Here is a 16943-nt window from a genome sequence, read left to right as displayed (position 1 = left end):
AGAAACAAGTTAAAAAGATAAAACACTGTAAAATACCTTCTCTGCTGCCAATGCCGTTGAAAGACACTCCATTGCTGAGATATGGTCCCCAAAAGTTTGTTTGAAAACCAACACTTCTGGAAGTGCCAGTCTCACACAGCTTTCAGTAGTTTGTCCTGCCAACCTCCATGTCAATTCAGCACATATTGGTATTGTAAACAGAAGGAACCAAAGAGAGCTGGGGGGACCCAGGAGATTGACATTTTTAGAAATGTTGGCTGACTTTGGTTTGTACTTTTCTTTGCAAAATTATTTTTAAAGTTAGTAGCTGGAATTTCTTGCTCTGAACAATATTTGTGACAAGGCTGTTCAATTACCCCTATTTGTTTCTTTTTTTCTCTTAGCATTGCTACAAAATCACTTGTAATTTGATATTTAGTTACCTAAAAATTATAATCATGTAGAAGCAAAATTTCACTAGTCAGATGAAGAGAAATCTTCTAATTACTATACCCCCCATGAGCATAAATGTGGAAAATACCGACATAACAAATATCTCCTAAAACATAACATATGCAAATTTATTAGTAATATAAATTATTCTAATGATTTTACCAAAGGCAGAAGACTCGTTGAGTGTTTTTTCTGCAGGGGCACTTCTGTTCTGCACAGGATCCCTTAGTCTGTCTGTTGGCTCCTCTTGCCAGTCCCTCTCTTCCTTCAGTTGTCTCCAGATGACTGATGGCATATAAACTCTTGATTGCGCTTCAACGGATACAGACTTAAAGCCCTCATCTGTTTCTTCATGAGCCTCTTGAGCTAGGACATGAACATATGAGAACAATATAAAGAGATACACCCCACCTAGAGCTTATGTAATGCATTTGAAACACTTTTGTACTTTAGTCAACAGATGCTCAGAATGTGCAGACAGTTCTTGGATATTCTTGTACTCTACTACAGTATAGCTACGCAATAAAGCCTGGTACAGGACCTAGCACAGCCTGTGAATGGCCAATAAATAAGCAGCAACACACTTATGAGATCACCTTAGTGTTTTCCCCTCTGCCTGCAAGTTTATAATATCAAAATTCAAAAGTAATGTACTGCTTGTTATGTGCAATCTTGTATCTTCCACCATAGTGTCAATCTTTTTCTGCAGAAGTGTGTCTGAAACACAGCAAGGGCCCTTTCACTGATCAGTTTTTCAGTTTAAAAAAGTAGAAGAAAAATGCATGAAAAATTAATCACTATAAATCCTATGGAGCTCTTCGCACTGGTCTGTTGCATTTCAGCTGCATTTATAAAAGTCCTGCTTGCTGCATTTTTAGTGTACGTTTGATGTAAAAAAACCTCCTCTTCATTGAAATGAATGGAAATATTTCTGAAAACACAATGCACCCGTGGGAAGTACTTTGTCCAGTCCCATGTCCCCGAGAAAAACACAATGCAAACACCACAAAATCGCATCAAAAACACAGTGCTTGACAGCAAAAATGCAGCAAAAACACATATGCGGTTTTGCCGCATTTGCAACAGAGCAGTGTCAGAGCAGCCTAATACAGCACTACCACCCAGTAGCTGACAATGCACTCATGAGATACTCTGAATTAACAATAAGTAAGGGTCAAATCTGGCTTGTTAGTACAGAATCTGGATCTTCCACTGCTCCGCTACATTCTGTACTGACTACAGCTAATGCAGGCCATAGACGGTTCGTTTATCGGCCAATTTTTTGTCCGAAAAATGAAACTTTGTTCTGTAAACCAATGTTGCCACCAATGATTGGGAAAATTGGCCATTTTTCATGAATTTTCCAGCATGACCAATAAACGAAATGAGGAGGAACCACGAAAATCGGCTGATGCCATTGCCCCACTAACAGTGCGAAAATCGACCGATTATTCTTTTGGACGAAAAATCAGCCGATAAACGATCCGTCTATGGCCTGCATAAGGGTGCACCTTTCATTCCTTTCGTACTCCTGATCCAGAATTTAGACAGATCTCCTTTCTCTTGTGCTCACCCCTAGCACTAGTTTGACTTTTGGACATATGTATTTGCCCTGCAGTGCACTCCTTGAGCTGAGTAAATCTTTTAATACATCTAGCTCATTGTATGCTTTATGTTTATTCTAACTCATCACCATCAGCTGTGAGCTAGAATAAACATAATGCACTGTATATTTTAGCATTGTAATAACCCTTTCATGACCAGAGGTCATTGATGCCTAGATGCCCAGGCCAAATTTAGCACTGACAGCAAGTGTTGGTTGACTTAACAACTCTGACTAATTTGACATCTAATTCATATACAAAATTTTAAGGACATAGCATGTAATTATTTGGTACGCTGTGCTAATTAAAAAACACTGTGCTTTTTTAGTTTTAAGTAGACAAGTGTACAAAAGTGTAAAACATGTTTTTTAGGATTTTTTATTTATTAGTATATTTTTAATAGTGCAAGTGTATCTTAATGTTGATCTTTTAAATACATGGCACTAAAAAAAGAAAACTAGCATTGTTTGCAGGCTGAAGGCTTTCCTTTTTATTAGTTGAGTCTTCAGCCTTCATGTGGTCAGAGAATGTGTATCTACCATGGGGTATCATGTTGGGGAATGTTAGATTGTGGCCAGGAAGGGACATTACGATAGTATTAGAGACAGTAGAACAATACTCTGAAATATGACGGTATTCAGCAATAATTGTTTATTTCTAAAATAAAGTTTTTTGCAAATGAAAAGTATATAGAAAAACAGTATTTATACTGTAAATATGTGCATCTCTAGGCAAAACCTTTTTGGTTTTGGATGGCATATTGGGGAAGGATTAGAACTTAAGTCATGTTTTTATTGTTGATTTTGTCCTTTTTTGGGAAATTCTCCACTCTGTTTGTCCTGGTGAGACTATTGTCACTAAAACTCATGGGAGCAAATCCAACATTTTAGAGTTGTCCCCAGAACAAAGGTTGGGGGAAATTTTCCAAAAAGGACAAATGTTCTGTTCATGTTATGGAGTCAATGGACTATAGAATTACAATTCCCAATGTGAGCTGGGCATAAACAGAGGAAGGTGTACTTTCACAGGCTGAATACAGAGGGGCTTCCTCTCTGCTGCAAGGAGACCAAGGAGTGCACATCGCATAGTAAGAGGTACCCCTTTAGAAAGCATTAAATTTAATTGCTGCCATTCATATTGAGTACACTCTTAAGTGAATATAGCCTACTAATTACAGAGAAGTTATGGCAATATTGATTATCGTTGATGTTACTGTTTTCTAATGCTATTACTCATTGTTGATTTTGTGAATTACCAGGTTTACTCTAATTTAGCTGCATAGAACGCCATTCTGTGCTGCTATAGCCTAGTGAACATATTGATAGTGAACTGTGATTGACCTAATTCTTTACTTACTCATTTATGTGTATACAGGTATTTATATCAACTCATGATACTATATTGGGTTAATTTATCACCAGGACGTCTGATGTTTGCTTTTTGATACTAAACCTTAGTTGTGTGCATTTTAGCTATATTTGTGCTCCCAGTAGCAGTGCAGTATTCATTTTATTAACCTGGTGTGTCAGTGGGGCTGAGGTTGTTCTCAGAGTCGAAGCAGAAGAACAAAGAACCCAATCTACCAAGTGGCTCCTGCAGAGGTAGCGCTGTACCTGTAATGTCCTGTTGCGTCATTGGGACAGGAAGTGAAGGGTACACAAACAGCAAAAAATAAACTGGCAGGGGTTTTACCCTTATCTACTCTATCTAAAACTGAAATAATGTTTTGGCTATGTATGAAATTTAAAAAAACAGTTGAGCAATATAAATAGATTCCCTTTAGTGTAATTGCCGTTTTTTACCTTTGCCCCTTTGTACTCAATTCTTTTCTTTCAGTGCTCAGAAGCTGCTCAGCTGCCGGTTAATTACCAACTACTCGTCTAAACAGTGACTTACCTGTTTACCATTACCTGCCTCATCAGTTCAGCCTACGGCCAGCCCTTTTTGCTATTTTAGCAGTTTAGCTCATTTCCTCCTTGCCCTTGCGCGGCATATGATCTCCAGTGTGTTCCTGTGTACAACTCAGTCTGGCTGACTTCTCTTCCGATTCCTGTTCCTGATTTTTGGCTCCTGAGTACGCTGACTTCTGGTTTCCTGACTCTGGCTCATCTGATTACCCACACTGACATCCAAAACTGGCTTCTGTTTTGACTACATTCCTGATCTATGTTATATTTGCTATTTCATTAAAGATGTGATTTTAATTGCACTTTCTGTCTCTGCCTGGTTCATGGTTCCTGACAACACCACAATCCTTATTTAACCGCTTCCCATTCGGCCACTGCACATAAATGGCCGGGCAGGACAAGTGCCGTTCTGAGTAGACATACCGGTATGTCCCTCAGAACTGTGCCTCCTGCATATCCCCCGGGGACGAGCATCGGTACGATCACATGACCGTTGTATCCACCGGACACAGCAGATCACCATTCTCAGTACCGAGTGGCGGGACCCTGCCTTGCTATCATGTGATCGCTGTGATTAATCACAGTGATCACATGTTCAGTAGTAAAGATGGCTGCCATTGATGCGGCCATTCAGAACTACTGTGAGCTCTGTGATTGGTCAAAGAGATCACATGATACAGGGCCAGGCACCGCCCCCCTGTACCATGTGACAGCCGTAGCCAATCACAGCTAGTCACAGTGTTCTCAATGGCTGCAGCAATGTAACTGAAAACTGTAAAAAATTATTGTATAAGTAATCATTATGCAAAAAAATACCAATCTCTTCCCTAGAGTAGTGCAGTGTTACTAAGGTTGTTTTAGTGAGTCCACGGAAGACGGGAACTTTTTTTCAGGGCTTGGTAGTCCACTTTCATTTAAAAGAAAGTAAAACTTCACAAAACCTCACCAGGTTCATACGCTCACTCAGTTTCAATTGCAGTATCACGCTGCTCCTCTTACCAGTGTCTCTGACTGTGTTGTCTCCTAGATGCTTGGCTTTCTAACCTTTAGTCACAGCACCCTGCTACACAGCCCACCTCTGGTTCCAATAGGAGCTGACCTCACTCCTGGAACTGAGACCTCTGTCTCTTGGCTTCTTGCTGGGTCCTCTAAGCCCTCAGTGAGACCTTCCATCTCCCCTACTGGGAGCTGCCTCCAACTGAGAGCTCTGAGCTATCCTCAGACCTGAGTATTTAATGACCCTTCACACTTGTATAGTTAACCAGGTTGCAGGTGCCTAGCAAAACCTGGACACAGGATTGAATGTTCTGATCCAAATACACAGCTTTTTGCTCAGAAACACTAGTCTGCAAAGTCATATTGACCTTGAATGCGAATCCTGTGTGACATTTTCCTATATTTTCAAAGTGACAGAGCCTCACCCTGTTGCCAAAAAAAAAAAAAAAAAAAAACCACACACACACACATATATATATATTCGATTGGACCCTTCAGTCACCTCTATGGCACAGCAGGTGTAAATGGACATCATGGCCCTGATTCACTATTGGGCGTGGGCGCATATTTATGGGCTTAAGCCCAATTTTCATGGGCATCCGTCTATTTTTTACCCTGCAACCTAATTCACTATTGAGCAGAGCCCATAAGCAGACGCCCAATCTAATTCACAAAAAGACACACGCCCGGAATCAGACTCACAAAAGCAGACTTGCTAAGAAGCACGTCTAACACCATGAAAAATCACTGCAGAGACATGTTCACTTAGAAATTTGCTTTGCCAAATATCAGGACTTCACTTTAAAAAATATCTGCTATTTCCAAAAAAATTAAGAATGTGTTAAAAATCGTTTTTTTGAAGGAAATCGACACAGTAAAAATCTAGACGCCCGTGCAGTGTCTTTGGCAGATACAACTGAGCATGTGCAGAACACATTTTAGACTTCTGCCATGGGCGTTTGTTTTTTAGCCACTGACTAATAGTGAATCTTACTGTGGATTCCTCTGACAGCCGGCACTCGGTCGTGACTATTGTGTTTAATAAACAGCACTCGGCATATCTTCATGTAATCTAATTACATTTCCTTAGTTCTAGTGATTCTATTTTTGTTTCTTATCCTTTATAATTATTTCTGTAATGATTTTACTTATTTCAAAGGTCTAGATAATATTTATTTTGACAGCTGAATGTAATAATAAAGGTCCGCAAAAAAAAAAAAAAAAAAAAAAACAGCGTGGGTCCCCCCTCTCATCCTTACCAAGCCCTTCAGGTCTGGTATGGATATTAAGGGGGAACTCCACACTGAAATTAAAAAAAAAAACAGCGTGGGTCCCCCTCAATATCCATACCAGACCCTTATCCAAGCATGCAGCCCGGCAGGTCAGGAAAGGGGGGGGGACGAGCGAGCGCCCCCCCCTCCTGAACCATACCAGGCCACATGCCCTCAACATGGGGGGGGTGCTTTGGGGCAGGGGGGCTCCCCCCCCAAAGCACCTTGTCCCCATGTTGATGAGGACAAGGGCCTCTTCCCCACAACCCTGGCCGGTGGTTGTGGGGGTCTGCGGGCGGGGGGCTTATCAGAATCTGGAAGCCCCCTTTAACAAGGAGGCCCCCAGATCCCGGCCCCCCCCCCCCTACGTGAACGAGTCTGCGGTACATGGTCCAGCAGACTTATTCACAAAAAAACTAAGTGTGGTGTAAAAAAAACACAGTACAGGGTCTTTGATAAGTCCTTTATTAAAACAATGTCCCCCGAAGTAGATCCAACGTCAATCACGGCGGCGGCGGCAGGGACCCGAAAAAAGAAAAAAAAAAAAAAGGTTCCGCTCCCGTCCGAGGCTTCCAGCCTTGTGAAGAAGAGGCTAGCTGACAGTTCTTATATAGGTATGGGGCGGGGCCAGCCGGGGACATCACCCGAGTGACCCGCCCCATGTCACATGCTTGCTGTTCCCGGCTGGCCCCACCCCATAGCTATATAAGAAATGTCAGACTGTCTCCTGCATTCAGCTAGTTAGCCTCAGTGGAGAGACAGGGTGACATTTCTCAAATAGGTAAGGGGCAGGGATGATGTGCCCGGCTGGCCCCGCCCCTAACCTATTTAAGAAATGTCAGCTAGCCTCTTCTTCACAAGGCTGGAAGCCTCCGACGGGAGCGGAACCTTTTTTTTTTTTTTTCTTTTTTCGGGTCCCTGCCGCCGCCGTGATTGACGTTGGATCTACTTCGGGGGACATTGTTTTAATAAAGGACTTGTCAAAGACCCTGTACTGTGTTTTTTTTACACCACACTTAGTTTTTTTGTGAATAAGTCTGCGGGACCATGTACCGCAGACTCGTTCACGTAGGGGGGGGGGGTGGGATCTGGGGGGCCCCTTGTTAAAGGGGGCTTCCAGATTCTGATAAGCCCCCCGCCCGCAGACCCTCACAACCATCGGCCAGGGTTGTGGGGAAGAGGCCCTTGTCCTCATCAACATGGGGACAAGGTGCTTTGGGGGGGGAGCCCCCCCTGCCCCAAAGCACCCCCCCCATGTTGAGGGCATGTGGCCTGGTATGGTTCAGGAGGGGGGGGCGCTCGCTCGTTTGTCCCCCCCTTTCCTGACCTGCCGGGCTGCATGCTCGGATAAGGGTCTGGTATGGATATTGAGGGGGACCCACGCTGTTTTTTTTAAATTTCGACGTGGAGTTCCCCCTTAATATCCATACCAGATCCGAAGGGCTTGGTATGGATGAGAGGGGGGACCCCACGCTTTTTTTTATTATTTATGCAATAAAGGAAATTATTTTACATTCAGCTGTCAGTGGGGAACCCCGCTGACAGCTGAAACATTAACACATGGCTGTCGCTCCTAAAATCCCGCATGATATGTTATCAACTCATGCGGCGTTTTAGTAGTGAAAACCAATGCAGCGCTCATGTTTCAGCTGTCGGCGGAGTTCCTCACTGACAGTTGAATGTCAAAGTATTGCAGGGAATTATAAACAGTTTTTTAAATAACCGGCGTGGGGTCCCCACTCTCATCCATACTAAGCCCTTCGGGTCTGGTATGGATATTAAGGGGGAACTCCACGCTGTAATTAAAAATAAAAACAGCGTGGGTCCCCCTCAATATCCATACCAGACCCTTATCCGAGCATGCAGCCCGGCAGGTCAGGAAAGGGGGGGACGAGCGAGCGCCCCCCCTCCCTCCTGAACCATACCAGGCCACATGCCCTCAACATGGGGGGATGCTTTGGGGCAGGGGGGGCCCCCCCCAAAGCACCTTGTCCCCATGTTGATGAGGACAAGGGCCTCTTCCCCACAACCCTGGCCGGTGGTTGTGGGGGTCTGCGGGCGGGGGGCTTATCAGAATCTGGAAGCCCCCTTTAACAAGGGGGCCCCCAGATCCCGCCCCCCCCCCACGTGAACGAGTCTGCGGTACATGGTCCCGCAGACTTATTCACAAAAAAACTAAGTGTGGTGTAAAAAAAAACACAGTACAGGGTCTTTGACAAGTCCTTTATTAAAACAATGTCCCCCGAAGTAGATCCAACGTCAATCACGGCGGCGGCGGCAGGAACCCGAAAAAAGAAAAAAAAAAAAAGGTTCCGCTCCCGTCCGAGGCTTCCAGCCTTGTGAAGAAGAGGCTAGCTGACATTTCTTATATAGGTACGGGGCGGGGCCAGCCGGGCACATCATCCCCGCCCCTTACCTATTTGAGAAATGTCACCCTGTCTCTCCACTGAGGCTAACTAGCTGAATGCAGGAGACAGTCTGACATTTCTTATATAGCTATGGGGCGGGGCCAGCCGGGAACAGCAAGCATGTGACATGGGGCGGGTCACTCGGATGATGTCCCCGGCTGGCCCCGCCCCATACCTATATAAGAAATGTCAGCTAGCCTCTTCTTCACAAGGCTGGAAGCCTTGGACGGGAGCGGAACCTTTTTTTTTTTTTCTTTTTTCGGGTCCCTGCCGCCGCGATTGACGTTGGATCTACTTCGGGGGACATTGTTTTATTAAAGGACTTGTCAAAGACCCTGTACTGTGTTTTTTTTACACCACACTTAGTTTTTTTGTGAATAAGTCTGCGGGACCATGTACCGCAGACTCGTTCACGTGGGGGGGGGGGCAGGATCTGGGGGCCCCCTTGTTAAAAGGGGCTTCCAGATTCTGATAAGCCCCACGCCCGCAGACCCCCACAACCACCGGCCAGGGTTGTGGGGAAGAGGCCCTTGTCCTCATCAACATGGGGACAAGGTGCTTTGGGGGGGGAGCCCCCCTGCCCCAAAGCACCCCCCCATGTTGAGGGCATGTGGCCTGGTATGGTTCAGGAGGGGGGGGGCGCTCGCTCGTCCCCCCCCCCTTTCCTGACCTGCCGGGCTGCATGCTCGGATAAGGGTCTGGTATGGATATTGAGGGGGACCCACGCTGTTTTTTTTTTAAATTTCAGTGTGGAGTTCCCCCTTAATATCCATACCAGACCTGAAGGGCTTGGTAAGGATGAGAGGGGGGGACCCACGCTGTTTTTTTTATTATTTATTTAATTCACGGAAATAATTTGAAATTCAGCTGTCAGTGGGAAACCCCGATGACAGCTGAAACATTCCTTCTGTCCCTGCAGAGAGCTCCGCTATTATATTTGACATTAAAAAGTATAGAGACTGCAACATTGTATCTATTTGTATCCATTCCGGATATAGATGTTTTTATTCGGATACAAATAGATACAATGTTGCAACCTTTATACTTTTTAATGTCAAATATAATAGCGCAGCTCTCTGCAGGGACAGAAGTAATTACTTTGCTATTATATTTGCAGGCCGTAGATGGGGCGAAAATCGAACAATTTTTTTACCATTGGTGGTAACGTCGGCCCATTGAACAACCAATTTTTTTTTTTAAAACGGTTAGTTTTCGCCCCATCTATGGCCTGCATTTTTCTTTTTCTTATTCTTTTTTTTTATTCTTCTTTTTCTTGCAGGTCATGGCTCATGTGCAGATTTTTTATCTGTTAAAAGATCAGCCAATTTGCCGATCATTGCAGCTAAAATCGGCCGATCTGCAAAATCGGCCAATTTTTATCCAAATTTACCAATTAAAAAAAGTTGCAAAATCCCCAAAAATGGCTGACCAATTAACCCACTAACAGGCCGAAAATCAGCCGATTTTTTTTGCGGACGATTTTAGACCCATGTAAAGCAGGCCATAGATGGGTCTAAAATCGGCCGATTTTTCTGCCGAAAAAAAAATGGAACGATTTTCGGGCCGTTAGCGGGTTAATTGGTCAGCTGTTTTTCGGGATTTTAGCACATTTTTTTATCAGTAAATTTGGAACAAAAAATTTTCAACTTTACTGGTAAACAAAATATGCTAAAATCCCAAAAAATGGCCGACCAATTATCCCAATAACGGAAGAGGCCCTTGTCCCCATTAACATGGGGACAAGGTGCTTTGGGGGGGAGCCCCCCTTCCCCAAAGCACCCCCCCATGTTGAGGGCATGTGGCCTGGTATAGTTCAGGAGGGGGGGGCGCTCGCTCGTCCCCCCCCCTTTCCTGACCTGCCGGGCTGCATGCTCGGATAAGGATCTGGTATGGATTTTGGGGGGATCCCCAAGCTGTTTTTTTTTTTATTTCAGCGTGGAGTTCCCCCTTAATATCCATACCAGATCCGAAGGGCTTGGTGCGGATGTGAGGGGGGACCCCACGCTTTTTTTTTTTTTGTACATTCAGCTGTCAGTGGGGAACCCCGCTGACAGTTGAAACATTAACACATGGCTGTCGCTCCTACAATCCCGCATGAGTTATGTTATCAACTCATGCAGCATTTTAGTAGCGAAAACCAATGCAGCGCTCATGTTTCAGCTGTCGGCGGAGTTCCCCACTGACAGTTAATGTAAAAGTATTGCAGGGAATTATAAACAATTTGTAAAAAACCCGGCGTGGGGTCCCCCCTCTCATCCATAATAAGCCCTTCGGGTCTCGTATGGATGTTAAGGGGTAACTCCACGCTGAAATTAAATAAAAAACAGCATGGGGTACCCCCCAAAATCCATAACAGATACTTATCTGAGCATGCAGCCCAGCAGGTCAGGAAAGGGGGGGGGACAAGCGAGCACCTCCCCCCCTCCTGAACCATACCAGGCCACATGCCCATACCAAATTATTCAAACATTTGTAAACAGACCAATTAACTGAAATGGTTTGGCATTTGTACCCCAAATATGACGTTCCCTGAGGCATTGGTAAACCGAGGTACGCCTGTATTAGTATTGCAATCCTTTGTATTAGGATACATAGAACCAACATACATCTGAATTGGCAACATAGCACAACATTTGTGTCACATTGGAGATATCTGGTAGTTATACTGACCTTGCCCAGGGACCTAAGATTGATTCACAGCACAGAAATACAGGCTGGGTTAGCAATGTAGCTCTGTGGATTAGTGGTTAGCACTACTGCCTCACAACTCTAGGGTTGTCGGTTTGAATCCCAACCCCGGTGAGGAAGTAGCATGATCTCTGTGTGTGGCTGTCTTCAAATAGATGTTCTGGCAACATCTTTGCTTTCTGTCTAAATGATCCCTAAAATGTGAATTAGAATGAGGCCTTGTCTGTTGAAACACCTTCAAAGCTGCACCTTATGTGAATGTCATACAATGGGATAAGAGCCTGGAGCACTAATAGATTTGATAATGATGGTTTACACTCCATCCACTTTTGTGAAGGATTTGGCAAGCAAAGAGCTGACAGAGAGAGAGAAAGTATGCAAAGTCGCACCCTATTGTATGCTATTAGAGCGACCACATGGGTGTGTTTCAAACATTGATTTCTATAGTACATATAGTATATGTATATAGTATATAGTAGTACATGTACTACTTTAGTGGCAATTTGCATAGAGATCTGTGTCAGATGTCTTGAAAATTGCATTGAAATGGTCAATTTTACTGTAAATCGCAGGATTTGTAAATTAGCTTTGCCCAGAGTGTAATGTTTGGTGAAGTTTGATTTCTGGAGTGTTTTGCCAATTGATGGAAAATTCACCATACTAGTCAAATCGATTTGTCATTTTCAGTATTGCATACAAGATGTGGTCATGTGACTGTCTTAACTCATGTGAGAATCTGGAGGGAATTGTGACCATAGTAGCAATAAAGGTTCCAATTGGGGTTCCCTTTCACATCCCTGCTCAATGTTTTGTTGTATGCCGCACACATACATTTCACTGTATATTTCTTTCTGATTTGTGGGGCCTGTATACCAAGGGTTAATGCAGGTAGGAAGCGGATTCATCAGGTGAAAACACTTTCACTGACCAACTTAAGGTCAGTGGTGGGTGTGGCTTCATTGGGTGTGGGGCCTTGTTTGGCAAGCTCCAAATACAACCTAGCTTATATAAAGATGTGCAGTAGTGAGTGATTTGGCCTGTTACTAGGCCGGGTGGTTTGTGACTAAGTCCTTGCATGGTGTGGTTTGGGGGGGGAAGAAGAGATTTTGTGCTGAATTGCCCCAGACACCACTCAGGCTGTGTTTGGAAGTGGGCTGGAAATGTTTGCATATTTTTGGCCTTGTAAAGTGTTTGTGTGTTATTGCACAATGATTGTGTTTTTTCTCTTTGCATTGAAAGCCTCACACGTGTCAATCGTTTTGTTTAAAATCTGCTCGTTTTAATTTTGCTTGCTTATTTAGACTCCAATGCATTTTTCTGACAAACCTGCTGACAAATGTATGTGTAGGGGATTTGTAGAGGTGGGAGGGGATTTGTAGAGGTGGGAGGGGTTTTTTTTTCTTGATATTTTGATCTGTAGACTTTTTTTTGTGAATGGATCTTCATACTAAGTGATTGTGTAAGTAAATCCTATGTGCACGAAAATGTTACTTGATTCATCTTCCCCTTTGTTTCCTGCTATAACCTGAGCACACACAGTTCACTAGAAGTATCTTTAGATTGTAAGCTCTTACGAGCAGGAGTGTTTTATTTTTGCCACGTCAATCCTATTTTTGTGACTCACCAAGATATTGACTGTACCTACTTGTTCCTGCTGACCAAATAAATGAAGATATATTTGATCAATAAATGTTTGACCAATGTTTTTGTGTTTATTTTATATTCAATATATGAACAACCTTAATAGTTACTTTGTATACTTATATAATCTGCTCAAATGTAGCTTGTAAGACCGTGAATATGCAAGTGTGTGCAAACTGGCTTTTTCAAAACCAAAAAAAAAAAAAACCACTTGCACCACAATATTGTTATGTACTAATGAATGTCACATTCACGGTGCAGCCAGCTACAGGTTTTCTACAATTCGATTTACAGTAATAAAATAGTCCACACTTTGTTGATTTTTGGCCTTTGGCAACAAATATTAGCCAAGGTTAAAAAAAACAAATCAATAAGAAACACACATTTGCGAAAGCTATCATAGCCGTGCATAGAAATGCGCGATTGCAAACAAATAAGCACCAAACAGGTGTCCCCATGACGCATGAACGGCTATCCTGGAAGTCCGTCATCACGTGCGCGTGCACCCGGAAGTGGTTGTGGGGAGTGTAAGTGGATGACAAGTGGTTGGAGGTTTTGTGTTGGTTGAAAATTTTGATAACTTTATTGGCATTTGGACATGGCGAGAGCACAGTTCTCAACTGAGGAGATGATCCTTATATGTAAAGTAAGTGTGGCCATTGCAAATATGTTTATAACATGTGAGGGACAGGTAATTGCAATTTTGTGGGTGGGGCCTAGCAGAATCTCACTTGGTGCACATGCTACTTATCTGTACATTAGCTCCTGGGTATTGATGGGTCAATGATATTAACCACTTGCCTACTGGGTACTCATACCCCCTTCCTGTCCTGGCCAATTTTCATCTTTCTGCACTGTTACCCTTTGAATGACAATTGTGCGGTCATGCCACATTGTACCCATCTTAAATTTGTATCAGTTTTTTCAGACAAATAGAGCTTTCTTTGGGTGGTATTGACTTGCTGCTGTGAGTTTTACTTTTTGCTCGTTAAACCACAAAATAGCTCATAATGAATAAAAGTCTGTTTATATTATAACATTTGGTAAACTGGTAATTTAGCAACACTGATGTGCGTTGATGAGGCAGCACTGGTGGGTGGCACTGCTGGCCACAGGTGGGCGGAACTGTCGGGTTGCACTGGTGGGCACTGATCATCGGGGCCGACCCCTGCTTTGATAACTGCTGGTCCTCGGCAGTACTTTCCACACATTCTGACAGCGTGATGAAAGTGCAGCCAAGACCCGGCAAATGCATTTCCCGGTGATCAGCGTGTCATTGGACATGACTGATCACATGGTAAAAAGCCGCTGTGATTGGCCTTTACCACATCACGTGATCAGCTGTGTCCTTAGGACACAGCAATCACGGAGAGCGCGTTCTGCCAGGATGTCATATGACGCCCTCCCAGAGCTGCCTGGATGCAGTGTAGCATTATTCGGCTATCTGCGGTTGCCAAATAGGTAACCAGCTAGGCCTTCATGGCTAATCTTTGAATATCTGGACATGTATACTGCGTATAATGCATTACATTCTACAATGTGTTGGTGTACATGGTATTACAGTGTGCAATGCGTTGCTGGATTCTGCATGACAGTGGACAGCGTATCACAGTGTGCAATGCGTAGCTCCAGCCTGCATGACAGTGTACAGTGCATTACAGTCTACAATGTGTGGGTGTACACGGTATCACAGTGTGCAATGCGTTGCTCCATCCTGCATGACAGAGTACAGTGCATTACAGTCTACAATGTGTGGGTGTACACGGTATTACATTGTACAGTGTATTACAGTGTGCAATGCGTTGTACACTGCAGTGTGCACTAAAGCATTTTACACTCATGCACTGTACACACTAACGCATTTGACGTTTCTAGTGTGCAATGCGTTAGTGTGCAATGCCTTGGACAGTACAATGCATTTGCAGTATTGGTGTATGTTTATTAAGCACAGATAATTAATCTGATTTTAGTTATCAAGGAGAAGTCTTCTCTGTCCCCCTGTTTATGAGGTGGAGGACAATTGTTTTCCGAAGAAGAGAGGAGACATTTTTTCAAGGAGATCTGTATAGATTTCCAGAGATATGTGTAGATGGTTGAGGGGCTGCATGTGATCTCCGGAGATAATTGTGATTAACGATCACCTGAGTTAAACCAGTGAATGAAAAGTGTAAAAAAACATGGATTGAAAATAATCTGCACTGACCACTGTGTTTTGTCAAGCCACATATTGGCACATTCTGGTGTCACACAGATGCGATGTGAAATTTGCAGTGTTTTCTGTGCAAACGCTGCACCGCATCACAACCGCAACCCCTTCATGCCACCTGCTGCGGCTTTCTAGGTGAAGTTACCAACACACCAATATTGGTACACAAAGCGTATTGCGATTTGCCAAATTGGATGGCATGCCTATTCACACCCATGTGCATACCCTGAAAAAGGGTCCTGCACATTTTTGGCCCGGATGCGGTGCAATTTGAGGTGTGCAAAATGTTTGTCTCTAATTGCAACGCACACAAATTGCATGTGATTTGCCCAGGAGTGCGGTGTTAGACCACAATGCATGTATGTGAAGCCAGAATAAAAGGATGTGGATTTTGTCTATTTTTACTTGCGCATGTTAACATTATGTAAGTGCATTTTTCTTCTGTTTAACATGCTATAGAAATGCAAGATGCATTTGGATGTAGTGTTTTTGTATGTGCATTTTGGAAGTATTCTAAACACACATTGACCCTAGGGCCACACCATATCTTATGCAGGCCATAGATGGGTCGAAAATCGGCCGATTTTTCGGCCGAAAATAAAATCGGCCGATTTTCGGATCGTTAGTGGACTATTTGTTCGGCCGTTTTTCGGTATTTTGGCAGATTTTTTTTTTCGGTAAAGTTGGAAAAAAACGGCCGAATTTGCCGATCGGCCGATTTTCGCGGCAATGATGGGCAAATCGGCCGATTTTTTACTGATAAAAAATCTGCACATGAGCAGTGACCTGCAAGGAGGAAGACAAAAAGAAGAAAAAGAAGAAGAGGATGATGATGATGAAGATGATGAAGAAGAGGATGATGATGAAGAGGATGATGATGATGAAGAAGAAGAAGAGGATGATGAAGAAAAGGATGATGATGATGATGAAGAAGAGGATGATGATGAAGAAGAAGAGGATGATGATGATGAAGAAGAAGAGGATGATGATGAAGAGGATGATGATGCAGAGGATGATGATGATGATGAAGAAGAAGATGATGAAGAAGAGGATGATGATGAAGAGGAAGAAGAGGATGATGATGAAGAAGATGATGAAGAGGAAGAAGAGGATGATGATGAAGAAGAAGAGGATGATGATGATGAAGATGATGAAGATGAAGAGGATGATGAAGAAGAGGATGATGATGAAGAAGAAGAAGAAGAGGATGATGATGAAGAAGAAGAGGATGATGATGAAGAAGAAGAAGAAGAGGAAGAAGAAGGATGAAAAATGAGAGGAATTCCAGTATGGCAAAAAGTGTCCCTGCAGAGAGCTCCGCTATTTCTTTGACATTTCCTTGACATTTACAGCGGTTGCAACATTGTATCTATTTGTTTCCGAATAAAAACATCTGTATCCGAAATGGATACAAATACATTGTTGCAACCGCTATAAATGTCAAAGAACTGTCAAAGAAATAGCGGAGCTCTCTGCAGGGACACTTTTTGCCGGCTGTAGACGGGATGAAAATCGGCCGATTTTTTTTTTTTACCATTGCTGGTAACGTCGGCCGCTTGAACAACCGATTTTTCATTTTTTAAAAGAAAAATCGGCTGTTTTTCTCCCCGTCTATGGCCTGCATAAGCATTAGTGTGCCTGGGGGAGGGGGGGACCTTTGGCCTTTCCAAACACAGTAGATGCTCCAAGAATGTTTCCTTGAACTCTTGAAATGGTTAAAAAGGAAAGACACTCTAGATAGCCTGCACTGAGAATTGACTGTCATGATGACGTGTCAATGATTATTTGCT

At 43.4% G+C, this 16943-nt stretch overlaps 1 protein-coding gene across 1 annotated transcript in view; it reads right to left on the bottom strand.

Annotated features, from left to right (window-relative positions):
• The window catches only part of LOC149440590 (rho guanine nucleotide exchange factor 33-like), a gene marked incomplete at its 3' end in the record, with an annotated part of 159047 nt that overhangs the window by 14148 nt on the left and 127956 nt on the right, over positions 1-16943 (bottom strand). Inside the window, exon 7 of the mRNA XM_089658429.1 lies at positions 595-798. Coding sequence (XP_089514555.1) covers positions 595-798 — 204 coding nt within the window. The remainder of the gene's footprint in view (positions 1-594; positions 799-16943) is intronic.

Source organism: Staurois parvus, unplaced genomic scaffold (assembly GCF_062004578.1).
Source record: "Staurois parvus isolate SC_StPar_1 unplaced genomic scaffold, SC_StPar_1.0 ptg001067l, whole genome shotgun sequence".
Lineage (NCBI taxonomy): Eukaryota > Metazoa > Chordata > Amphibia > Anura > Ranidae > Staurois > Staurois parvus.
This window is presented reverse-complemented; position numbering and strand designations above follow the sequence as displayed.